Raw genomic sequence first — 24,856 nt, 5'->3', positions numbered from 1 at the left:
ACGCACAAATAAATCTGGCCATAAAGTCCCTGTGCACGAACAATAAATCTAACAAGCTTGGATGCATGACACTAACTGCGTATATACAGACCATCTGTGCATCCCATGAAATATGATAGTATCTGATATGTTAGATCCATTATGCATTTACTACATGTCACTTATGCAAAGCTTTCTATCAGAGTCAAGGTGCACAGTATTGAAGCTATCATACCTTCTTTGCAGTTACACTTGGAGTAACTGTTAAGAAGTAAAAATTTTTTCTAAATATAATAAAATATAGGTATGAAAAATTTTCTGGTGGACTGCTCATGAAAGGCTGTAAAATTTCTTTAGAGAGGGAGAGACAGCAAGTCATCAGCATAAGCATGCACTTGCCTCTTAGTTGTTCAGCATGTGTTTTTTCCAAGTGCCTAGTGATTTTTTAGATGTAAAGACCAATGAAAAGATTTTTTTTTTTTTTTTACAGAAACATTTTTCCTTAACTCTTTGGCTTCTTATTTGAGGAAAATTAAGGTGGCCTGCCATCCTCTAAAACATTATTTAACCTAAATTGATATCCCATTCAGGCCATCAGGAAGAACATTTAGATACAATATATATATATTTTTTTTCTGGATAGACAGCCAGCACTGTTCAAACACTATCTTCTTGCTATTCTACAGGATGAAACAGAAACAGACAGAATAAGTAACTCATGGGTCAGTAACATAGACTAGATTTTTAACATAATAAAAGTGAAGAAACTATTTCTCTATTAGCCAGAGAAGTAGGTGCTCAGATTCAGGAACTGATGGAATAATCAGGTATTCTGCAAGAATAATAAAAACAATTGTCTACTCACTTCTCCAGCAGTGATATCATAACACAGCTATTATTTGCTCAGGAGTTCTTTAAAGCTAGGTAAAGGTTTCTGTGCAGAATGCAAGGCTCTGATGGACCATTGTAAGATGAAGCCAAACTGTTAATAATTTTAAGAAAAAATGCAGCATAGAGGCTTTATGCTTCATTAATCTATTACAGCTTCATAGCTAGAAATTCATAATTTCCCAAAATGTTACTTTGTTGTTCAGAATATGTACTTTCACTTATATTTTAAGCTAGTACATACAATTTTCATGCAGATGTTACCACCTTGTAAATCTTTTTCCCCAACATTTTCTGCTATTATCTCCAATAATAAATTTCATGTGACAAAGAAGAAATTGTTTCCATTTATAAACTAACATAGGAAAAGAAAATTAAATAATAGCTTACATCTTTCTATATGTAATAACTATTAATACCTTTGAATATTGCTTCTTACTGAAAAAGTGATTTTTGATGAAAAGTCTTCCTAGAACAATTAGCATTGTTATGTAAAGCTAAATAAAATATATTCAGAATGAACTGCTGAAAGTCAAACCCACCAACCTTCATTTCAGAAATGTACAAAGTAAGCCTGGATCTAGAAGCATAATCTAATCTACAGCTTTCTTCTCCCTGCTTAAATATAATAGACTAAAAAAAACCCTAAGTTATTTATTAAAACTTTGTATTATTATTTGTGGTATAGAAAAAAAACATAGTACACATTAAAAAAAAAGAAAAAAGGGATTTATACCATACTAACTAAAAGTCTTTAAGATGTTTTCCCTATGCACATCCATATCTCTATGTACATTCATACGTAAAGCAATATTCCATCACTCGTGTTGTCTTTTGTCTTAGCAGTACCTGTACTTTACAGATGTGTACTGCTACTACTGTTTCTGTATACTGAGAACAAGAAGAATAATAGTTCACTCCCAAAAAGCAGAATGCACAGGAACCTGAGAACAGCAGAAAATGTGAATATGGAAAACATCTGTTAGAAGTGCAAAGGCTTATTAAAGCAACTCTTCTGCCTTTCTAGAGACTACCTTTCCACCTGGGCATTCCACTGGGGGAAATCCAGTGTCCAGTTCACCCACAGGCAGTTCTCAACAACTATACCAGCAGTCTCTCTGCAACTGCTTTCATAACGTACAGCCTTGTTTCGAAGTCTCAGCGATAAGCCTGGTCCTTGGAAAAGGTGTTAAAGGCATTTTAGACAACTGTCTTGCAGTCAAATGCAATAGAAATATTTTTAAAGGTAGCTACTGGTATTGATTCAACTCTGATGGAATTTAATCTAATCACTCAAAGCACTTGCTTCATATCCTCCCCAGACTAAGACCTAGTTAGATTTCTTTCTTTTTTTTTTTTTTTTTTTTTGAAGACACAAAGTATTATGGATATTTATGTTTTGGCTGCAAAGAGTTGCAGGTATTACATACCCAGTGATGCCTCTGCTCTTTAGAAGTGATTTGGCAAGGCAACAGTCAGGTTGATCAGTATTCCAAAACTATGCTAGTCTGAAACATGACATATAGTAACCAGGACACTTGCTTGACTACCATGGAAGATCTGCCCAAATCACCTCATTGTCCCTAATGAAGTGGTGGCTACCATGAACGCTGTTTCAGGACAGACAAAGCACCAAGTTGTCTCGTTCAAATGGCTGACCATAAAAATATGTGTATTAAGTTCAAGTTGTCACAAGAAGCAGCTATAGGCCTTTCACGAATCTCAGAACGGCTCATGACAGAGGAACAGAAGATTTTCTACTGCAGAGAGACTGGATAAAAGAAGTATGAGACCTGTGTCAGCTCTGCCAAGAAGCAGCTCTGATTCACAAATTGTTCAGACAGCAATAGAGAAACATTTCAATTCGATTACTACTCATCAATAAAATTACATTTATTTTATGTCAGGCAGAATATAGGTGTATGGACCAACATCTTCCCCAGATCAGGGTTAACATTATTTAAAGAAAATCTAGAAAAACTGGAAGAACTAAAGTGCACATAGGTCATATTCCTCCTGAAAAGAAAACATGCTAGCAACATGTATAGATGAATGGTAACCTGTAATAATACTTGCTGCTTCTAAACCATTATCAGGCTCAGGAAGTTTCCAAGTCACAGACTCTGGCTGCTGAGAAAACGTACTGCAGAAGTAAAACTCTTTACTTGTCCCATTCTTAGGCTCTGCTGTCAACCACTATTAAAAACTGGATACAGGACTGAGTGCGTTTCTGGTTTTATCCAGTGCAGAATTCTCTTCTGTGATGTCCTACTCATATACAAGCACTACAAAGTCATTCCAGGAGCTGGATGACCTCAGTCACGTGCTGAAAAAAGAGGACTTCTTTAGAAGAAAGAAGGATCATAAGAATCAAGAAAAGCTTTAAAGATGTTCTCCAGATTTCAGACTACTAAAGAGAGCTGAAAAACTGCCTGGCAAAATCCTCCACATCTCAAGGCAGGATAGTCATAAGTATCTATTGCTCTGGAAATGTTCAAACAAATAACTACCAAGAGAACAAACACATTCAATGGTCATTGTAAAAACAAATAAGGACTTGCATTCTTAAACAAACTCAAAACAAGAGTACCAAGGGGAAACATTTTCCACTACAATTGAGGGGGAAATTTCAGCTAAAGCAAAACAATTTCCTATGCATGATCATTCAGGAATTCTTTGGCAAATAACTTAAGAGAACTACTCTTTATCTTTGCCTTAAAGTGCCTAAAGAAAACAGCTTATTCTTTTAGTTATAAGTACATTACTTCCAGACTCACTACCAACACGGAAACAATCTGAAGTTGCAGACGCATTTTCTAGTCCTTTTAACAAATAAGTATGAAGTTCATAGTTATTTAATGAACAAATTAAGCTAATAGAAAAGATCCATTTTAAATTATTAAGATAGATGCCTAAAAATAAACTAATATTTAACTAATGGGAAGAGGAAAGTATTTGCTTTGAGATAGGCTTAAGGAATGGATGTTAGATGTACTCTCTCAGTAAGCAGTATGTCTCTAGCCCATTTCACATACTAACACCACAGCTCGCAGACTGTTGATATTTTATTTACATACATGAAGACCATGCCTAAACTATTAAAGAACTGAAAGATACAGTTTAAAAACGGTGATTCTAAGGAATGACAGCTTATGCTGATCTCAAATGAATAACATTGAATAAACTATTGGAGATGCAATACAGACATGCACAAAGGGCACTACTGTTGGTGGACTTACCAACTTGGACTGGCACTGCTCAAAGATCTCTGCACGTCATATTCAGCTGCATCTCCTGTCTCACTTTCCTCCACACCGTACATCTTTTATTTACAATGTTTATTACTTGTTTTTATTCATGAATGCAAGACACTTGTCATATACTAGTACCTATATAATTTTATATAGGACAATAGAATAGCAGAAAAATTCAACAATTTCAGTAAGTAGCCAGACTTCTATTTAAGAATTAAATATAGCTAGTGCCACAAAATCTTTAGAATGATCAACTTATGTGATCTCTAAGTGGTAATACCTTATTTTAAATAGAGAGAAGCAGTTCTGCTTGGAACCTCAGACTTGCCTTAATCATTGAAATCCAGTCAACTCTCAATCTAATATATTTCAAATACAGGAGCAACATCTGGTATTTTAAAGGTATTTAACTGCTGCTGGATACATAGAGGTCTTGATTACATGTGTTCACACTCCTTTTCTGGCATACAGAAAGAGGAAGAACTTGGGATTCATCTGCCTAACCTGCCTGCACCTCAAGAAAGTACCACAAGCACAGATTTCAGCAATGCACTTTTCATTCAGCTTGAGAAAATGGGATATGGGAAGAAGGCTGCTTGATGAAGGGTGGGGAGAAGGAAAGAAAAAGGAGAGGAATGTTTTTCAACTGAGAATCAGCAAATTCACATAGGTGGAGCATAAAAGGAGGTAAAGGAGATACAAGGCAAAAACCTTTCTATTTTCTACACCATGGATGAGAGGAAATGCAAAGTGTTTATATGCAAAATGATACTTAGCAGCCAATGAACTCTTCACAAGGTTAGAATAGCCACTGCACCACACTTCTTTGTAATAAGAATATACAAGAATTTTTGGTTTTTTTCATTCTCTTGAGAAGCATGTACAAGAAAAACAGCTATTAAACCTATACACAAACATCTTTATTTTTTTTTTCTTTAAATCATGGTTGTAGCATGCATATTCAAGTTGTAAAAGCCTTTAAAAAAAATCCACTAGCAACCACAATCTGCCTTTAAAAGAGTCAATGAAGAAACTTATTTTGGACCATTTGATCAATATACATAAAATATAAAGTTTAATAAGTCTTATGAAATCTTTTTCAAATATACACTTTTTGTAAAGTCAGAAGTGTTGCTCTCAGTTGCTCAGCTTGTTCTTTCCAGTAGCTCCTAGCAAAACAAAGTTTCACATGTGTAAAACAGACTGCATAAGAGCAGGGCTGCTAAAGCTTTGATCCTGTAATATCACATACTAAATGGGAAATATGTAGAGACCACACAATAAGGCGCAGGTCAGAGGGAAGTGTAGGCCCTACACAAGTTGCAGCTCTAGCTTCCCTTCCTCTTTTAACAGCGTGTGTCTTGTCTCAGCTTTGCAGCATTCTTTATCAGATACGATGACCCCTTTCCCACAACCTTTAAAAATAGAAATTCACACAGGAACATGCTTCTGGAATGACTTTCCACTGAACAGCAGAGTAACATGAAGTCTGTAAGAGCTATTATTACTGAGTTTTATGGGCTCTGTCTGGGCTGGCAGCTCTGCAAGGACAAGCAATTCAAGACCTTGACTTACTGAGAGCTCTACCCTTCATCATCTAAATTTTCAAACTAGCTCTGACACAGAATAAAAAAAACCCTGCAGCCTTTGCAGACTTGATAATCAGTTCCCTCTGTTGATGACAGACACAGAGAAGAAGTATCTTTGCAGGTCATGCACAAGAGCCATACAGGCTGCTAATGGTCTGCCAATAGTGTTTCTGGACTGCTTGTTGAGTCTTATAAAACCCTATGGATGCTAATTTCTATCTGCATTTTCTTTCCATGCCTACAATATGACTTTGAAGTGCTGCCCACTCTTGATGACAATAGGGTTGAGGCTGTTTCTTACTTCAGAGACCCACAGGCTGTATGGAGAACAAAATTACAACAATCAATTTTCCTCATTATATTTGATTTTTTTCTTTTCTTCTCTGCAGCCAGTTGGGATAACAAACTAATCTCAATAGTTCTTATGTAAAACACAGAACTCCTTCAAAGTTCACAGCTAAGAGGTTTAGAGTTTTGAGTTGGAAGCCCTTCTTCAGAAGTCAGATACCAGGATCTTTGTTTTTTAATGTCTACGTATAAATTGGAGGAAAAACATTTTAATTCTAGCAAGGTAGTGATTCTGCAGTAATTCTCAATAGCATTAACTTATACAGCTTAGCTTAATTTGACTTCCTTTGATCCTCTATGCTCTATACGACCTTTTTTCTTTACTTTTTATAAAAATCATTAAACTTTGTATCAAAAAAACAAATGATCTTTTACAGTAAAACCTTAAAAAAGAGAATATAGTAGTATAATTTATTCCTGCTTATATCTGGGCCAATCCTATTCACGAATTACGTCACCTCAGCATCAATGGCTATCTTCTCTACTTATTCTGGGAATATTTTGCCTAGAATTTTGAAACTTCAAACAAGCAGTTTTTAAGTTCACAAGTACTCAACAGTTAAGCAAACGTAAAAATCAGTGAATACTAGAACAATCTCCGTTCTTAATGTGTCGATTCTGAATTGAAGCTGAAAAAGCTAGCAAGTCTCATAATGAAATTGCATGCAGTTAAGGAAGATAGTAACACTTCAAACATTTTAATTTACAAAAAACGATCCACCCAAGCCAAGTCAATTTAGGCAAATAAATTAGCTTCCAGCCAAACCTCATTTTGAGCTTGACATACATCTTGCTTTCCAGCACAATACCATAAATAAAACAATAAGAAAAGTTTTTAAGTTCAACAGTATCAAAAAAAAAGTCCTTATGAAACAAAGGAAAGATATTCACCTTAAATCTATCCACATGATCTTTTAAACAATTGAAAAAATCAAAACAAGTTGAAAACATTATAGATTTGTCACGGCATTTGAAACAAGAAGTCTTCTGTGTCTGATGTTAAATTTAATCCTTTCATTACTCTTCTTGTAAGGAAATTCCTACCACATCACAATCCAAAAATAAAAGATGATCAAACCACACAGCTTGACCAAGATTACAAAGCATAGACTTGTTTGTATCCAAGATTTGTTTGTGGGACAAAAAAGGAATTCAGTCTTAACATACCCTATGGGTAGATCTGCATAATCTTCTGCAGCTATATATGCTTTAAATCAAGCAATTCTGTGACAGGACAGACTCTTTTGCTCTGCCACTGTGGATATTTAAATGCATCATGAGAGCTTAGGTCTCCTGATAGCTTAAGAGGATTTGGGACACAATCATTAGTTGAAAACGATAGAAAATATCAGGTATGAAATTAAATTTAAATTCAGTCCAATTTAAATTTATCTTTAGAGCAAATAGCTTTATTTTTTGCATAAGTTTTATTTAGAACAGTTAATATAATGCGGCTTCCAAAGAAGTCCACCATATTCTTTATCTTTCTCTTAAGTATGTATTTCAACAGCAGTAAATGACACTATTAAATGGTATAACAAATGCAATGTAATGGTATATTTTTAATTCATAATAATGAATATATTTTAAAAATTTAAAAAATGAATTACTTCTGTTTTAGTATTATTTAGGTTTGACGGTACAACATAGTTACTCTTCATCTGCTAACAGTGAAGCTAATAAATGACTACATAGTTATAATTTTACTCTTTCAACTTCTCCTTTGCAATTCAGTATTCTATACCCAAATACATGGCTGCTTTATTACAAGCACGGCGAATTCCCACAATATTGTTTTTGTTCTCATGGTTTCTGGTGCTTTTCTCCACGTCCCAAACGTTAGAATCATGTGTGATTTACCTTTTTAAACACTGTTCCAGTCCTTAGCATTACAGAGAACAGCTTGAAAAGTTCAAGTAGATCATCAATGTTAAGAAGCTCAAAGCCAGAAAAGAAATAAAACTTATTGTATTATTTTCTTGAATCTCTAAGCCACTTAAGCATTTTAAAAATTCTGATCCTTCCTCATGAATAATTTGGAAATAATGAAATTGTAAGACCAAAATCATAGTTAAATGCTTCCTCAGAATTTTCTGATGAAATACATCAGACAATTTATCCAGAACAGTCTTATTTCCTCACCAAAAAAAATGGTTCTTTTTTGCCATTTTTTTGCATATATCACAGTTATGTCAAATTAGTACCATATAACGGCAAAGGTAGATAATTGTGCCTTTTTTGTCCTGAAAGGCTATGAAAAATATTTTGACTATGCAATAAATATGGTTTATATCTTATATTATACTGTTGTTTCTCATACTAAGATTTATGTTCTGTTTATACATCTCATCAGAAATCATACTGGAAACTTAGAGTAAGTTGTTTATTGCAGTTTTTGAAGTATCCTGAGTAGTACTATACTGTACTAAAAACACTGCATAGCAGAACTATTTCACCAGAAGGAAAGAAGAAATATGGAGATAGGGTGTAGTACAAAATTGAAGATGTTACTCATCAGGACCTTCTCTTAGCACAAACTTTCCTTCAATTTTAATAAGGTTAAATTTTTACTATTTCTTAACTTCATGTTTTAAAAGACAAATCCTTTGGATAACTGAATGAGTGTAGTTGAAACTACACTATGAACTCATGACCTCTGAAATATATTTGAAATCTTATTCTCCAATTTTTTTAAGTTGAACTGATAACATTGAACAAATCTTGTGAATAATTTTGAGGTGATTGTAACAAAAGCAGAAATATTTTCACAGACTTACAACATGACATTTACAATAGCTGATGATGTGGCATGAAGTTTTTTACTGGCAAGTTAGCAGAGGGGTAAAGGCTATTATTCTACAGTGCCTTCCCACAAGACTCCTCACCACAAAATATGGCTTAGAGATCTTTTGTTCCTTCAGCTGTGTTAGGTTATTGCTCAGACGGTTTCATCAACACAGTAGTTTGCTGTCTTCTACAACTTGAGCTTCACAGACCTCCATAGAGTAAGTGCTCTTGGTAAGCAGGAATAAAAAGAACCAATTGTGATATTTTGTAGAGTTAGTGTGATTCATATGTGTTATATAATTTCCAGCCTTCAGCTAATAAAATGTTTGCAACTACAGTTACTAAGGTTTTAGTTTATTATAGATAGCAAAATCAGTTTCTCTTATCAGCTATAAACTTTTCTATTTTCTTTCAATTTTGTAAGTATACAGGCTATCTTATTGTGTGCGTTTGATTTGTTTCCCTCATTATCACGTTTTAGGTGGTAAGATTCTTTTTTTTTAAGGAAATAAGTTCTTAGAACTGTTTTATGCAGAAGCTTTAGTATGTCAGTGCTCTGAGACATGAACTTCAAACTTGTCAAGACAGCTATCACTCTACCAAAAAATTATCCAAATTCAGTTAAGGTATGAAAAGCCCTCAAAATACAAGTTCCTACATCTCTGTAAAACATGCCAGAGTCTTTGAGATCTATTATTTATCATTCCCTATTCCCTTTGTAGTGATCATAATCATTTCCCTTACATTGTCTACATGACAAGTAGATCGATTGCAGGAAGGCCTAAGTAAATGATTTTCTCAAACTGAGCAGGACTTTCCTGAGTCATTCCTCCTGATGTACAAGGATTATTGTGACACTGAGAACAGAAATTATTAATTAGAAGTATTTTGACACCTATTAGGACCCAAAGCAGTATGGAAAAAGAACTGATTGACACCTCTGCTGGTCAGAAGGAATAGGAAGAAACAGAAATCCAGAGAAAATAAAACTAGAAGGTGAAGCTTACATTCTGCATAAGAGCCAGGAGCAAGGAAGGAAAGAATAACAGGAATCAAAAGGAAATGAAGAACATGAAATAGGCATGGGGACAGGTTGTTCCAGGATCTGTTCAAGAAAATACAATCAAGTCACAATAGAGACAGGATTTATATATGTAGACACCAGCAGGCCTGAGTAGGAGTTAGAAAGAGTCTAATAAAGTATTCTCCTGATAAACACTGCCAGAAATCTGGAAAGCAGTTCATTCCTCCTGGAACACAGGACTGCTTCTTAGCCCAGCAAATTTCATCAGCATATTGTGTTTATACTATGCTTGTCGTGGAAGGCTCCATACTGCATAGATATGTTTCTGCAATTATTTACCTATATTAGCTCAGATATCTGATGATACTGTTGGGATACGAAGAGCCTGGCTTTGCTAAAGATCTACAGCATGGTTTGAAACAACTGATTCCATCCTAAATTGCTTTTAAATTTATCAGCTATAAATAATCATTAAAGGAGCATTCAAATACAAATGATGCAAAGTCAGAAATTCAAGTTAGACAATACCATAGCTGATTTTACCCAGCCACTTTTGTAGATAGATTGTGATGACTTAGTCAATTCTAGGATTTTGTTACTATTTTTTTTCCTTAGGATTCTGTCACTCTCATTTAAATCAGAAAATACATCATGCACTAGGAATCTATCAGCAGTACAAACCATAGGAAATCAGTGTTCGTAAAACTCTTCCGTTTTGTTATTTTTTAATGTGTTTGGTAGGAAATACTAACAACTGCAAGAAAACAAGGAGTAGACTGCCTAAGGAACTTGAATGTCACTACTAAAATAAACAAACAAAGAAACAAAAACAACCACTTCTCTGCTTGCTTCTGCCTCAGGGTTCCCACATATGGTGAGCCAAAGTCTCTTACCAAAATTTTCAGTAATTTATGTGCTTTGACCAGCAGTGTTACAATTTGACTCACCTAAGTTACCTAAGTTGTTTGACTTAATAGTATTCCTCTCATTGCATTAAGTGCTTTAAAATGTTGTTAGTCTTTGAGCATCTGAAATTTGACACACAGAACTGGTTGTCAACAATTCCAACTTTCATAACATTGCTATTTAACCTCAGAAGGGCATTATAAAAGTAAATTAGTTCATGTCTGTAAAGAACATGATTACAGAGGAAAAGGAAGACTATAAAGAAAGTTTGTGTTTCAGTGAAGATTTTACACCGTGTGGAGTACACAATGGTTGAAATCAAATACAATGACACGAACGGAAAAAAATATATTTTTTATCATCATTAATGCATTGTATTAGGTCAGCTGCATGTTGAAAACATAAATTGCCACAGAGCATACAATCACCAATGCCGTATCAACTTTTGTTGATTTTACATCTAGTATTTCAAAGTAATCTATTTCATTGTTGCATCTGCAGAAGCAACGCTGCGTTAACTTTTTTCTGCAATTATCTCACCATAGAATTTGTTTTGTTTTTAACGAAAATAATTTTCCATTTATAACAAAGAAAGAAGTCAAAAGTCATGGCTTAGGAGACTCAGTAACTCTAGCAAACTTCTTCACCTAGAGGGTAGAACAACACTAACTCGGGTTATGCAGGGAGATCCACCCTTGGAGTTTTTCAAGGCTCATCCAGACAAAGCTTAGGCTGACCTGAGCTACTGCTGGAGATGTCACACTTCGAGCAGGAGGCTGGACTACACAGCCTTCAAAAGTTCCTTCCAAAGGATACTTCTACGATCCTATGATACTGAGCATTCACAATCTTGTTCTGTGCCAGTTCACAAGTGAGAAGAACTAATGTATTTTCCAAGGAAAAAACCCTCACTTTAAGAGAGTATAATAAGGCTACATACATTTGAACCTTAAACATCTGCTTTTTCCTCCTATCACATGAGCTGTACAGAAAGACAATTCATACTTGTCTCCTACCATCTTTGAGTATCTCTCAAATTATGAAGAACGAAACTTTCCTTTAGAAATACTAAAAACTAGAAGCCATTTAAATTATCTTATATATTAATTCTAATGAATTATACGGCTTAAAAAAGTCAATCTCAATGTAAAGAGAAGTAGTTACTGCCAGGTACAGGCAGAGAAATCCAGACTGCAATGACAGTATGTTTCCAATGGTCTGAGGAAGAAATATTCTCCAGAAATCCGATCTGCATCTATTAGAAACTGACTTGTCAGGCTTTGCTAATGTCTCCCATTACACCAGAAAGAATGCAACACCTAAGTGTCTAATACGAATCCCAGACTGCAGCAGTTCACATACAAAAGTCCTTTTGCAACTTCTCTGAAATTCATTATTGAGAAAAGAAAGCAGATTGTGATTTTTTTTTTTTTATGCTACTTCTCCCAACTGCTGTGATGCCCTTCAGTAACAGCACATGTAGAAAGCTGTTCCTTGTGAGAAGTCAAGCAAGAAAACTCAGTTTATGATTAGTTGATAACCTAATTTTTTCTTCTCATCAGCAGGGTAAAACATACAGATTTGAGTATGGGGATTCTCAGTCAGCTATCAATCATTCACCTGCTGTGTGCTGCTATGGTCATTTGTCAACATGAAGACTATGATTTTGGGGATGAATATGATGAAGAGCCAGATCGTGAATATCCATATTATTTTAATTTTCATCCAAGTACACAAGATGAAGGTCCTCGTTTTCCTGTTCCAGTTGAATGTGCCAGAGAATGCTTTTGCCCACCAGCTTTTCCATTATCAATGTACTGTGATCATCGCCAACTTAAAATGATACCAAATATCCCTATTCACATCCAACAACTCTATCTGCAAAACAACGATATTGAAGCTGTGCTTGCAGGACCCTTTACTAATGTCACCATCTTAAGAGAAATTAACCTGAGCTACAACAAAATTAAATTTCACATGATTGACCATGGTGTTTTTGCCAAACTTTCAAACTTAGTACAGCTTCATTTACAGCATAATGAATTAGAAGAATTTCCATTCCCACTCCCCAGCTCTCTAGAGCGACTCCTCCTTGGTTTCAACAAGATTTCTCGGTTATCTGGGAACGCACTGGAAGGACTACCTAACATAACCATGCTTGATCTCTGCAATAACTTTCTTGATGACTCAGCACTCAAAGGAAAACACTTTTCAATCCTGAAAAATTTAATGCAGATCAATTTATGCAACAATAGATTAAAGACCATGCCTCCTGATCTACCACCATCACTTATGTACCTCTCCCTTGAAAATAATTCTATTTCTTATATTCCAGAAAACTATTTCAGTAGACTTCCAAAAATCATTGCCCTAAGAATGTCACACAATAACCTGCAGAATATTCCACACAATGCCTTTAATCTCTCTAACCTTTTAGAACTTAATCTTGGACACAACAAATTGAAACAAGTATTCTATATTCCAAGAAGTCTGCAGCATTTGTATATTGAAGACAATGACATTGAAAGTATGTTGTTGTTTTTAAATCTATAAAAGTAAAACACAGCGGGTTTGAGGGTTATTTGTTTGGGGGCTGGGGGAGGTGAGGGGAGGAGAGAGAGCAGGGAGAGGAGGCTAGGGTGTATTTTCCCTACCATTCCGATTTAAGAACTTTTAACCTAAATCAAAGACCACTGGAAACATCTCTTTATGTTCTTGGTTCCCACACTTGCCACCTTATAGCTTCTCAGCTTGGTCATGTATAAACTAAGTGTAGAATCCAGCAGAGGTCTAAATTTGCACATAGTTCAAGAGGTAATCTGATGTCCTTTCCGTCGAGAGGTGATCTTGAGCTACTTGTGCTGTGAGCTAACCAATTAATTTGGCACTGAACCAGAGTTCATACACAACATACTTCTCAGGAGTAAGTGCAGCTATGTAGCTTTTGATCTAAAGCAGGAAGAATATCCTCCCATCTTCTTCAAGATGCAGTGTAAACATATCATTGGCTAACCAAACAGGAACATTTTAAGAGATTTGTACTTTTGCATCTTCCTCATAATTTCTAAGAAGATTTTTTTTTAAGAATCTGCACCATTTTTCTCACATAACAAACTAAAACCTTTTAAAAACTTGCTTCTGATGAGAAAATTGATATAAAAAACATATCCAGAGATAAGGAGTTATGAAAATATTCCATTCACATCAAACAGTTACTACAAACTGTAGTGGCAGTCATTTCTTTTACCCTACAAGCTTAAACTTCAAAAAAACTAAAAAAAAAAATACCGCTGATATTTATGAAATTGCTTTAGAACAAAAGGTATTAATATGGTGAACCACAAAAGTATTTTCTGTGGTAAGTTTCAAAAAATAAATTGTAATTTTGCAACAGTTCTTAAATACAACTTTCTGTATTTTAATTAGTATTTTTCTCTCTCTTGCAGTCATAAATGTTACTTTGATGTGTCCATCTATTGATCCAATGAACACCAATCAATTAACTTATATACGGGTGGACCAAAATAAGCTTACAGTTCCCATAAGCACATACGCGTTCTTGTGTTTCCCTCACATAAGAACCATTTATTATGGCGAACAGAATGGTAATGTTAACAAGTCAACACAGCTACGAATATCAGTGTTCCGCCGATTTTTAACACCAGAAGAATATGATGAAACAGAAGATGATCATGAAACAAATGATGGTGAAACTGAAGAGGAGCACGAAATTGAAGACAATTACTTTCATCCTTACTTTCAATGAAGTAATCATGGTTAATAAGTATATATGGAAACTCTTCCTTCATTATGGAGTATTAATATCCATGTTAGAACAGTTGGCTAGTTGGGATATTTAAGATATATCTATCAAGTCGAGGTAGGATTTTAATGTAGGTAAATAAGCCATTACTGATGTAGTTAGAAATACAATACTAGAAGCAAAGACAGAACACTTAATGTCAGCCATAGACAGCAGCCCGAGTATATAACCCGAGCTGACGATGGACTCATTTCTGGGTTGGTTGCTTATAATAAAAATATGATACCACATATTACCACAATTGCTATCCCTACTAACTAGATTAAAGCTAGCATAGATTTCTTTGCTTGTGCTACAGTTGTTTTCAAGACTTAACAAAGTTATGAGGAATATAAGCTCAGAGTGGTAATTAGTAACTCAAATCACATCCTAAGATCACACTATAGTCTGTATGGCAAATAACTAATAGTTTAGGATACCTAAAATTTTATTCCACTAACAATTGCCTTTGCCTTCCAATTAATATTTCAAACTGCAGTGAAGCCAGACTACACCTATTTTGTGCTGAGATAAAACATGCAAAAAACTTTATCTTAACTAATCATGTTAATATATGCCAAGACTGCCTTTACTGACAAAAAAATGTTTAAGAACTTCATACTAAACCTGGACTGACTTTTAATTTGGCATCCTCACCACATAAATTCAAAGAGAAGCATACAGTATGTTTTAGTAAACTATGGTTTTAGTGCAATATTTGAATTTTTGATCCTTCAGTGCTGAGATAGCTAACTATTGCTGTGAAGAAAGTATATACTAAGTAAAAGCTTCCATTCACGGTGCAGCAGGAAGAAAATTGGTATGAAAATCTATTACGTTCTAAAGTGGTCCAACTTGCAAAATTAGAATTACACAGATCAATATCCCACTCCATAAAAACATGTGGCTAAGAGCAACAGTCTGTCTGGTTAGGTATCCTACTACTGACAGTAGTAGGAAACAGACAGCTAGTAAAGAGTGTTAGAGAATAAGATCACAAAAATAATTTGAACCTTCTTGCACATTCTCCAGAAACATAGATACTTCTGCTTTCAATTTCTAATTAGACAGAAAAAACAAAATTTGAGTTTCAAATCTTCTTCTGATTCTGTTAGCAGAGTCCTGTAAATGCGTATTATAATAGGTTTTACTTCACAGCTTGTACATCAACTAATACAACCCTTTTTCACAAAAGGGGATTTTAGTTTATTAGTAACATAGACAATTAATCACCTTTTATGCATTAACACAAATCTAAACCGCTAATATTAACATTTAACATATAAATTAGTCGACAGCATTTTAGAGGCATTAAAATAAAGCTTTTGTTACACTTGTTCAAGTAGAACAAATACAAATAGTAGCATTCAGTTTTCTAAAATTATTAATTTAGACTACACTCCTGCACAAATACCAATAAGCGACTTCATTCTATTTCAAAGTAAAACACAAATTGCTTTAAGCAACCTAAAAAAAGTGCAATATAATATTTGAGCTATAGTAAGTTTTTTTATTATGTCTTATACCTAGAAATAGAGTCAAATAAATACAGGGTAGGAGACTATTTTAGGGCACTTTGTCCCCTTTATTTAACGTCTGTATATTTCAGCACTCAAACTCCTGAAAAACCTTTTTAGCCATGTGGAAACATCACTATTTTCACAGAAAAAGCAAATAAGTGCAAGAAATAGTCAAATTTTATATTATACTTTATATATGGGAAAATTAAAAATACTATGTAAAATTATGCTAGAAAAAATTTATTATAATTTATAAAGGGTTTTTGTCTTGTTTATAATAATAGTTATGTTTTGAAATCTCTAGTATATTTTGGTTTCTGATGAAACAATTAAGATATTAGCAAATGGAATCTGCTTTCTCAAAAATTATGGTCTTCTTTAATGGGCAGAAATTCCTCTCAAGGCCATCAGTGTAACAAACAGTTGTCAGTCTTTAAGAACAACTACTTGCAAAAATTTACGAACGCAAAATTCATTGCATCATGATTAAGTTTTAAGTCTTCTATCAATTAAATTGGGAAGTCTACTCTTTTTCCCCTTCTCCTTTTTCTTATGTATTTCACAAACAGATTGAATATTTATCATAAAATATTTAATAGCATTAAGAAATCTACAGGTCTGCAGAATTTTTCTTTCCCTTTTTCAAAATTAAAAAAAAAGTTCATTTACATCTATCAACCTCAGCTAGGCCTTTGGCTTCATGAAGGAGGAATATGTGTGTATTCATCACCTTACTTAAGTACTCATATCAAAAATCTATACGCATTAAACACATACAGATTTAAATATACATACCTATAATTCTATAGCTTTATTAATATGAACACATAGTATATTAATCTTAAGGAATATTTACACTTTTTCATCTAGTTCAGATTTTAATTAGAGGTGAATAGTGCACAAAATGCAAACGTAAATTAAGATAGGCTTTTTTGAAAATCTTGCTCAGCTCAAACAGTACATATTTATAACAAGCTTTCTGTTCTTTAAAAGCAATCATAGATGAAACAAATTCAGCTTTAATTTGAAAGTAACATTAAAGATTCTGACTTTGTAACAACTAATTAAATATATTTCTTAATAAAGTTTAATTCGAACTGTGATAATAAAGCTCAAAAGTTTCCAGTAATTATTACATTAAACTCATTCATATGAAATATGAAAATTTTAATATGCTAAGAACTATCATAATTCATTTCTCATTCAATTATCTCATTCATGGCAAATGCAATGCTATTCTTTAAAGAAAGATTTCATCCTGGTCAGGGTACTAAAGACTTGCTAGTTTTCTGTCTGTACTGGAGAAGTGAGAAGTTAGTACAAAATACAGAATTAACTGATATCTAGATAAATACAATTTACTTCGGAAAACAGAACATGGCTTCTGCAAAAGAAGTCCTAACTTGCAAATCTCTTGGAGTTTCTTGAAAGAATCAAGGATGTGAAAGAGGGAGATCCTGGTCCATAGTCTACAAGAATTTTTGAATGGCTGAATTATGAAATTAAGCAACTAATTAAGGAAATTAAGAGTACAACGTAAGGGTATGAGGGGAAAAAAAAAAGATTCAAGTACAGTCTGTTCTCATACAGAAGAAAGTCCACTGATGGGAGTTTTGCAAAAGGCTTGTGCTGGAATTTATTCCATTTAATACATTTACTATCGGTAAAGAAACTGGGCTAAGCAGTCAGGTGACAACAAACATTGCTAAAGGCCAGTGAAGAATGTTCAAGTGCAAAAGAACCTCACAAAACCAGTTGCCAGAATAATAAAATAGCAAACAAAATTCAACATGGATAAATTATGGATAAGAGGGACAGTCACGGGGAAAAAGAAATCCAGCTTCCCCTGAAAACTAATAAATCATGAATGATCATCATCACTCAGGAGCAAGATTCAGATGAAAACATTGGCTTAATGCGCAGTGTGAGCGACCAATAATGCCCTACAATAGGAGAAGGCTCAGAGGACTTTCTTCCAGATAAACTACATCAGTTGGCTGGATCAGTTAGTTGTGTAAATGTCATCCTGCCCACCCTGAGTTAATCAAAAGAGTGTGCACGTCTCCCTGAGTTAGCATATGTTGCTTAGCCCGCCATAGAGCATAAAAACTGAAAAACCAAAGAAAAAGAATTTTGAAAACAGCAGCGAGCTTGAGCTAGTCTCAACCGATGTTTTCCTTCCCAGTGATTATCGATGCCCAGCAGCGTGACAGTATATTACAGAGACGAGTAATGAGAACTGCCAACTGTATATTGCTTGTGCTATATTGCGCAATATAATTGTATATTGCAAGGGCTATATCCTGTCAAGTATAACTTTCGCTTGTATTGTGATTTCTGTATATTGTTGAGTCACTCCGCTAAATGAAAATCCTCTGCCACATCAAATATTTTCCATTAGTTAAATTTGTTAGTAAAGTTTATACCCTCCATGCATGGACTCGCTAAAAGAACCTGGTCAGAATACATTGGACTCCAATATGGGAAAGGTACAAACCATAGAGAGATTATTTTTCAGTCAATGCGTAGTAAGCCCTTGAAACTGCTTGCTTGAGTGGATGATGCAGCAATCTTACAATGAGTTCAAGGGAATTCATAAGAAGAGATTCAATTTGGGTTGCTGACTAGACAGTGCAAGAAGTGCTGAGCTGAAAATAGCTACGGATTGTCCCGCTCAACTTCCCAAAGCATTTGCCTTAGACTGTTGTTGGAAACAATACTGCATGTAAATCCTTGCTTTGAACTGCACCTTCATTCTTGCATTCTCACTATCCTTGACTGCAATAACAAGCTGGCATTGCTTCTCTCTAGTAGTGTATGCTTAATGTCTTGAAATATTTGAGTTTCAAACCTTTTTTTAAGCACTGTCAGTTATGTTTGTATATGGAGATATACTCTTATTCATTACCTTTGGAAATAGCATGTCTATAGTACTCCACATTGCAGTGTTCCATAACAGACAGGATACCTGTACTAATCCAGGCACATGAAGCAGCCCAGGCATGCAGGGGGAAGGCTATGCAGAAGCCAATTTATATGGCTATTTAATCATATAGATTCTGTATCAAAACATATTTGCTTAGTGTTTGCTCTAGTATTTATTTTCAGAGTATTCTATGGTCCTTTTAAGTATGGAATAGATTCACAAACCAAAAACTGAACATGCATCAAAATGCTACTTATTTTAATCAGGAACAATTAAACCCAGCAAGCACTAAATAGTTTAATGAGTTTATTTACAATGGAGAGTAAATATAGAAACAAAACCTGATCTGGCTGACAGCACTCTGTCTTCATTAAGCAATTAAGGTGGGGCCATAGAAGTGAACCAGTGGAGCAAAATAGTTGTGGCGAGGCCGGGATATCCACTCTCTCTGATTCTGGAGAGAAAGGAGGTTTACTTTAGCCTCGTCTTGCCCTCCGAACTGAAATCCACTAGCAGCTGCAGCACATCAGGTAAACACCTGGAGTACATCTTCTGGTTTTGTTACATCCAAAGAGAAACAAGTCTATGTGCTTCAAAGCGCTCTGTGATGTGAGGCACTGTGCAGTAAGTGGGGGCTTATCAACAGATTCGCTTCAAAAACGCTCTCTTGATCTTAATTAAAACACTAATAGAAACATAACCAGAACACAGCAACTGAGAAATATAAAGTTAGGGTGCTACATTCAGCTTTGGTCAATTTGTTCTGAAGAACTGTGCTTTCCGAGTCTTGCATAAGCAAACAAAGATGGAACTTTCTTGAACTCTAAACTAAATATTATCATTGTTATTCATATTATTAAGGTTCTATTAGAGTGTTGTAGAACACTGATACCTATAAAAGCCTATGGGGGGAAATACCTCACAGATCTCTCGAAAAACTTTAATTGTGACTCAACTTAATTCACGTACACACACACACACAAAGCTCAAAAAATTACAAATAAAATGGATAAATTCAGATTTCCCCCCACCTCCCAAACCTATATCACAAGAGACTACCATAAAAATCAAAATAAAGGAGAAAAATAACAAAAGTTTACCCCAACTGTCCCTGTGTCTTCCTTTAGCCTCAGATCACTGGAACCTTATTTTGCTTTTTTGTTGGTTGCTGTTTTTTAATACTTTAAAGTTTAGTTTGTTCAGATTTTTACTTGTGTATTTTGATAAAAGTTGAACTGATTAGGCAAGAAACTCCCCTATAGTCAACAGATGTTTTATATTTCAAGTTTTCTGACTTCTTTGAAAATATTCACATTCCATTGTTACAATATGAATCAGTTTCCTTCGCTGTTCCCTAACCTGATCATTGTAAGCAATAAACATAGGAATTTCCTATCTGAAAAACATGAAAGGAGGACATAGTATTTTAATGGAAAAAAATATACTCTAGAAGAGATTCTAAAATATTTAACAATTGCTTTCCATTACTACTTTTCAGCTATAAATGAAATTGCGTATATGCTATTGTAAGTTATGAACTCTACAAAGATACACATTTATATTTCTTAAAAATTTTGTCCAAAATTTGCATTTCTGACAATCAACTTAGAAGGAAAACAAATAACAAATTTATACCTTGGATTATGAGATTAAAGTATCATCCACAGAACAAAATAAATGAACCTTCCCTTATTACAAAGCACAACACAAGGAAAAAATAAATACAAAAGTTAATCATAGAGAAAGAGAGTGAAGTACATGCTAAAAATAATGTAAGCAGCACTGTGACAGGAACATAAAAGTACAACATGTTTAAGGCCAATGAGTTGTGAAGCCTTGTATCTAGTGTCCCTGTAGACATAGTTACAGCTCTCAACATCTAATATTTTTATAAGTAAGTGATGTCAATTCAGGAAAGAATTCTAAGTAAATTTTAAATATATGGACATAAATTGGTTTTTGATTCAGTACATAGTTGATGATAGATAAATAGCTAAAACTCAGCAGAATGCATCTTCAGTGTAGGTGTTTGTGTGACCAGTAAACAGTCCCTTTACTCTAGTTATTATTTGTATCAGTTGACAATAATTTGATTACTGATTATGATTGTGCATGTGCTTTAACCATTCATATAACAACTTAATCCATTCAAAACATTCATAGTGTGTTTCTGTAAAAGAAACAGCAGATAAAGAAAATGTCTTCAGCTTTAACAAATTCCAGTTGTAAGTTGGAAACATATGAAAGGATGCTCATACAATCTTTAGGTCGTTTTTCAGCTGTTTCTATTTTGCAGCTGGTGGCCCTAACAGTGACCTAAAACTAAACTAATTCACTGAACTTTGGAAATGGTTGCAAGTTTTCATAAAAATACCACCGGTATTCCTCACATAAATTCTACTTCATCTCCAGTATCTCTTTGGTCATTCTGAATTTTTTTGGAATGTTCTAAGTTTTCTTGTTAAGACATGCTAAATATTTACTTCTCACTTAATAACCACCCCTCTCCACCTTAGATGCTGAATTGGAGTATACTTTGGTTAATATTGCACAATGGTTCTTCTGGAGTTACATCTTTAATCTAATTTCTGCACATTACTCAAGAACAAACCAGGAGGCTGCTTCTTCCCTTTTGGTTCTTTAACCACTTGTTCCCAGGATGAATGCAGTCTCAGCATGAGCATTAAACTGCTTTACAACTAATTTTACACTCCTATATCAGGACTTCAGTAAAGGGCAGAGAAGGATGTAGGAGTTGCAGAGAATTTCATATCACACAGACACAGCAGTCAAAGTATGTTGATGTACCATTGGAGAGACAAAAATAAAGGCTCAATTAATCAGACTGCATAAATGGTCAAGCAGAAGACAGGTGCATTTTAGAAGAAGAAAACTGGAATTAGTCAGAATATTGAAGTTATTTATTTTAGGAAGAGGGAACAAAAAAAACATGCATTGAGTTCAATTTTAATATCACTTTATGCCTTTTTTTCCCATAATAGAAATTCATGTTTCTCTTTGTAGATTATTTCATACATGTCTTTAATTTGATTAAATAACTACCTGTTATTCTCTTTTTTTTTTTTTTCCTACTAATTATACCAATCCAGAGCAGCTGGTCAGCATTGTAAAGTTTTTAACCCCACTTCACATAAAACACAGGCTAAGGAACATTTACTGGTTTTGCTCCATATCGGAAATAAACAAAAGTCACATACAAAGCATTGTGCCTAGTTGTACGTACTCCCAGAAGTCCTTAAAGTTTTCATAATTTGTCCCCACCTGTTTCTGTCACAGATATATTTTTACTTAAGACATTAATGAATGAATGTTCTGTATAAGTGATTCCTAATGTCTATCAGGCATGAGGAAGCTAAGCAATAATCCATATTTTTCTTCTGAGAACACTTAAAAAGCCAACAGAAAAACAGAAACTACAGAACATGCCAGTAATATCCTTTAGAGACTATGACACAAAATGAAAGCCAAAGTCTTTAAGCAGCTGCAAAAATACACCTTGTTTGCCTAAATTTAGAACCACCCTGAATATTAAAAACAAACAAAAAATCCCTCAGCTTTAGTTTAATTTCAAGAGGACCTTGACAGTAAGCTTATGGCACTCTCCCTTCTGCTCTCTCACAGTTGTTTGTATTAGCCTATATAACCCAAATATAAGACCCTTCTTGCTTCCCTCTTCCTAGTCTTCTGCTTCTCATCACACAATGCCGAATACAGACAGTGCCAGTCTTAGATCCCAGGGAATTCCTGCAGGCACTCTGGAAAAGTAATTTACAACCAAAAATCCCACTGAAAGGAAAGACTGCCCCCTCTGGTAATGACCTTCTTAGGTCATTCAGTTCTACAGTGCCCTAAAAGTTACTGCCTCACATAGACAACTAACTTCATATAGGCTTCAGTTTCATTATAAAACACATTACAGCATTTTAAAACAATGCTAAAACAAGTACAGAAGAGCTTTCTTCCATCACTTTTGTACTATGCTATTAAAGATTAAGTAAAAGGTACTAAACATGCTCATGGAATAAAGCTAATTAACATGCTAGCAACTGCAAACTGGTTTTGGCTGAAACCTGTGGAAAATAAAGAAAACTGCCTCCCACTTAAACTGATGTCATTTTATTTGGCAACATATACTGGATGTGAACTGCTCCTGGTAACTTCTACAGTATGCCCTGCACGATTTCATTCATTTTTAAGGAAAACTATTTCTTTTTTTGTAGTTTTGCATGCAACTCTGTGTTCCCTTAAATTTCTTAAGTTTCTTAAGTTTCCAGAAAGTAGAATCCAGAGAGTGAGTGTCCCCTGTTAGGGCGGCTTGGATTCCCTCTACTAGAATCAAGACCGTGTTATGCTCAATCTACATCTTTAGCTAGATTTCATACCCTTATAAAACTGTGTGGAAATTACTGTTATTTTCATTTAAGACAGGATTTTGCTTCAACACTATTAGTAAAATAGCCATTTTAAATGCATAACATCTCAGTGACAAATGCTTTGTGGAGAAATCGGTCTTGGAAATGAAATACTGCAGAAGAGAAGACTGACAAATCCAAATGCATCCCTTAAAACATTTTCTTAAGGCCCTCTTCAAAAACTGGAGCTCAGTTAGTTAACAAGACTTATTTAGGTTTCAGAAAAGAAACCACTTTCTAGAATATATAGAACTTTATAATTAGAATCTAAGAAACAGATACCAATATATCAAACTTATTAGTGTTAACGATGTCTAAAAAGCATTCTCTGCTTGCCACAGTCCTGTTAGCTTCCCTATGGCCAAGGTACATGAACCACATTTTTCATTTCGGATGATCAGTTGTTTCAGATACTGAGAACATTGCAAGTCTTTTTGAACAAGGATAAACCATCACTGGTGCTAAAAGAAGCATTAATATCTTTCCTTGCTTGCAGTTACTTGTGCCATTCCCTTTCTTGTGCTGATAAAAGCACTTGCTATATGTTTGGATAAAATAATTCTATCTGAAATGATTCACTGATACTTTTCTTTCCTCGCACAAGGGATAACAAGTAGATAGAACATGGGGCAGGCATTCTACTTTATTGAGCTCTGCCAGTTTGAAGTAATGGTGAAACTATATCCTAAAGTAAGCCTTGATGAGATCATGACAAATTACTTACCTAGCACATCAATCTTGTATGTAAGAACTCATGAATGCTTACAAGCGCTTGGACAACAACAGTGAGTACGTAAATAGTGTTTTTGTGGTAAGCATACCACTGAGTTATGACCCTGCTGAATACTGACTTTTGTAAATGTTTTCTGCAAAAGCTACTACAGAAGTCTTCTAATGTTATAGATCCTCTTGTCCTAGAGCATGTTAGGCTGGACATGATTCTGTCTAACATGCTCTAGGTGACCCTGCTTGAGCAGCGGCGTTGGACTGGATGATCTCCAGAGGTCCCTTCCAACCTCAACCATTCTGTGATTCTGTGAAGAACTTTCTTGCACTAAGGCTTCCTAGATTTTCAGAAGTTCATGGAGCTAGTAATCATCCCCTATTTTTAAAAACTGTCAGATATTTTGTGGGGTGGGTGGGATAAGCCATTCTGAAGATACTCCATATATGTAGTTGTCAAGGTATCTAGAACTGTAGCACTTAAAGAAAAAATTGTATCATGCTTGAATTCCAATACTTAATACTTTCAGTTTAGAGCATTTACCTTTGATTACATTCAAGCATAAGAAGAACTTGGATTTGCCAGAGCAACATGAAGTCTTAATCTGATTATTTGGGAGAGGGTGTTGAGAGGAGATCCAGTGGAAAGCAGAGCTGCTGTCATTAGTCCTGATACA

General features: G+C 34.6%; 2 protein-coding genes across 4 annotated transcripts in view; one reads left to right on the top strand and one right to left on the bottom strand.

Annotated features, from left to right (window-relative positions):
* Nucleotides 1-24,856, bottom strand: part of CENPP (centromere protein P) — a 154,980-nt gene that overhangs the window by 95,621 nt on the left and 34,503 nt on the right. The gene's annotated exons all lie outside the window — the stretch shown is intronic.
* Nucleotides 7,322-16,294, top strand: OMD (osteomodulin). Its single transcript, XM_062585589.1, has 3 exons — nt 7,322-7,410; nt 12,338-13,302; nt 14,222-16,294. The coding sequence occupies exons 2-3, from the start codon at nt 12,363-12,365 to the stop codon at nt 14,539-14,541; spliced, it is 1,260 nt and encodes a 419-aa protein (XP_062441573.1). The 5' UTR covers nt 7,322-7,410; nt 12,338-12,362; the 3' UTR covers nt 14,542-16,294.

This window comes from Rhea pennata, chromosome 12 (assembly GCF_028389875.1).
Source record: "Rhea pennata isolate bPtePen1 chromosome 12, bPtePen1.pri, whole genome shotgun sequence".
In the NCBI taxonomy this organism is placed as follows: Eukaryota; Metazoa; Chordata; class Aves; order Rheiformes; family Rheidae; genus Rhea; species Rhea pennata.
Note: the sequence above shows the minus strand (reverse complement) of the source record. Positions and strands in the feature narration are given on the sequence as shown.

What these genes read in the sequence shown, in the direction of transcription:
- OMD (XM_062585589.1), top strand. Translation starts at nt 12,363, where the DNA reads ATGGGGATTCTCAGTCAGCTATCAATCATTCACCTGCTGTGTGCTGCT. An exon ending in TGAAGACAATGACATTGAAA is followed by an intron (nt 13,303 to 14,221) that starts GTATGTTGTTGT and finishes TCTCTCTTGCAG; the next exon opens with TCATAAATGTTACTTTGATG.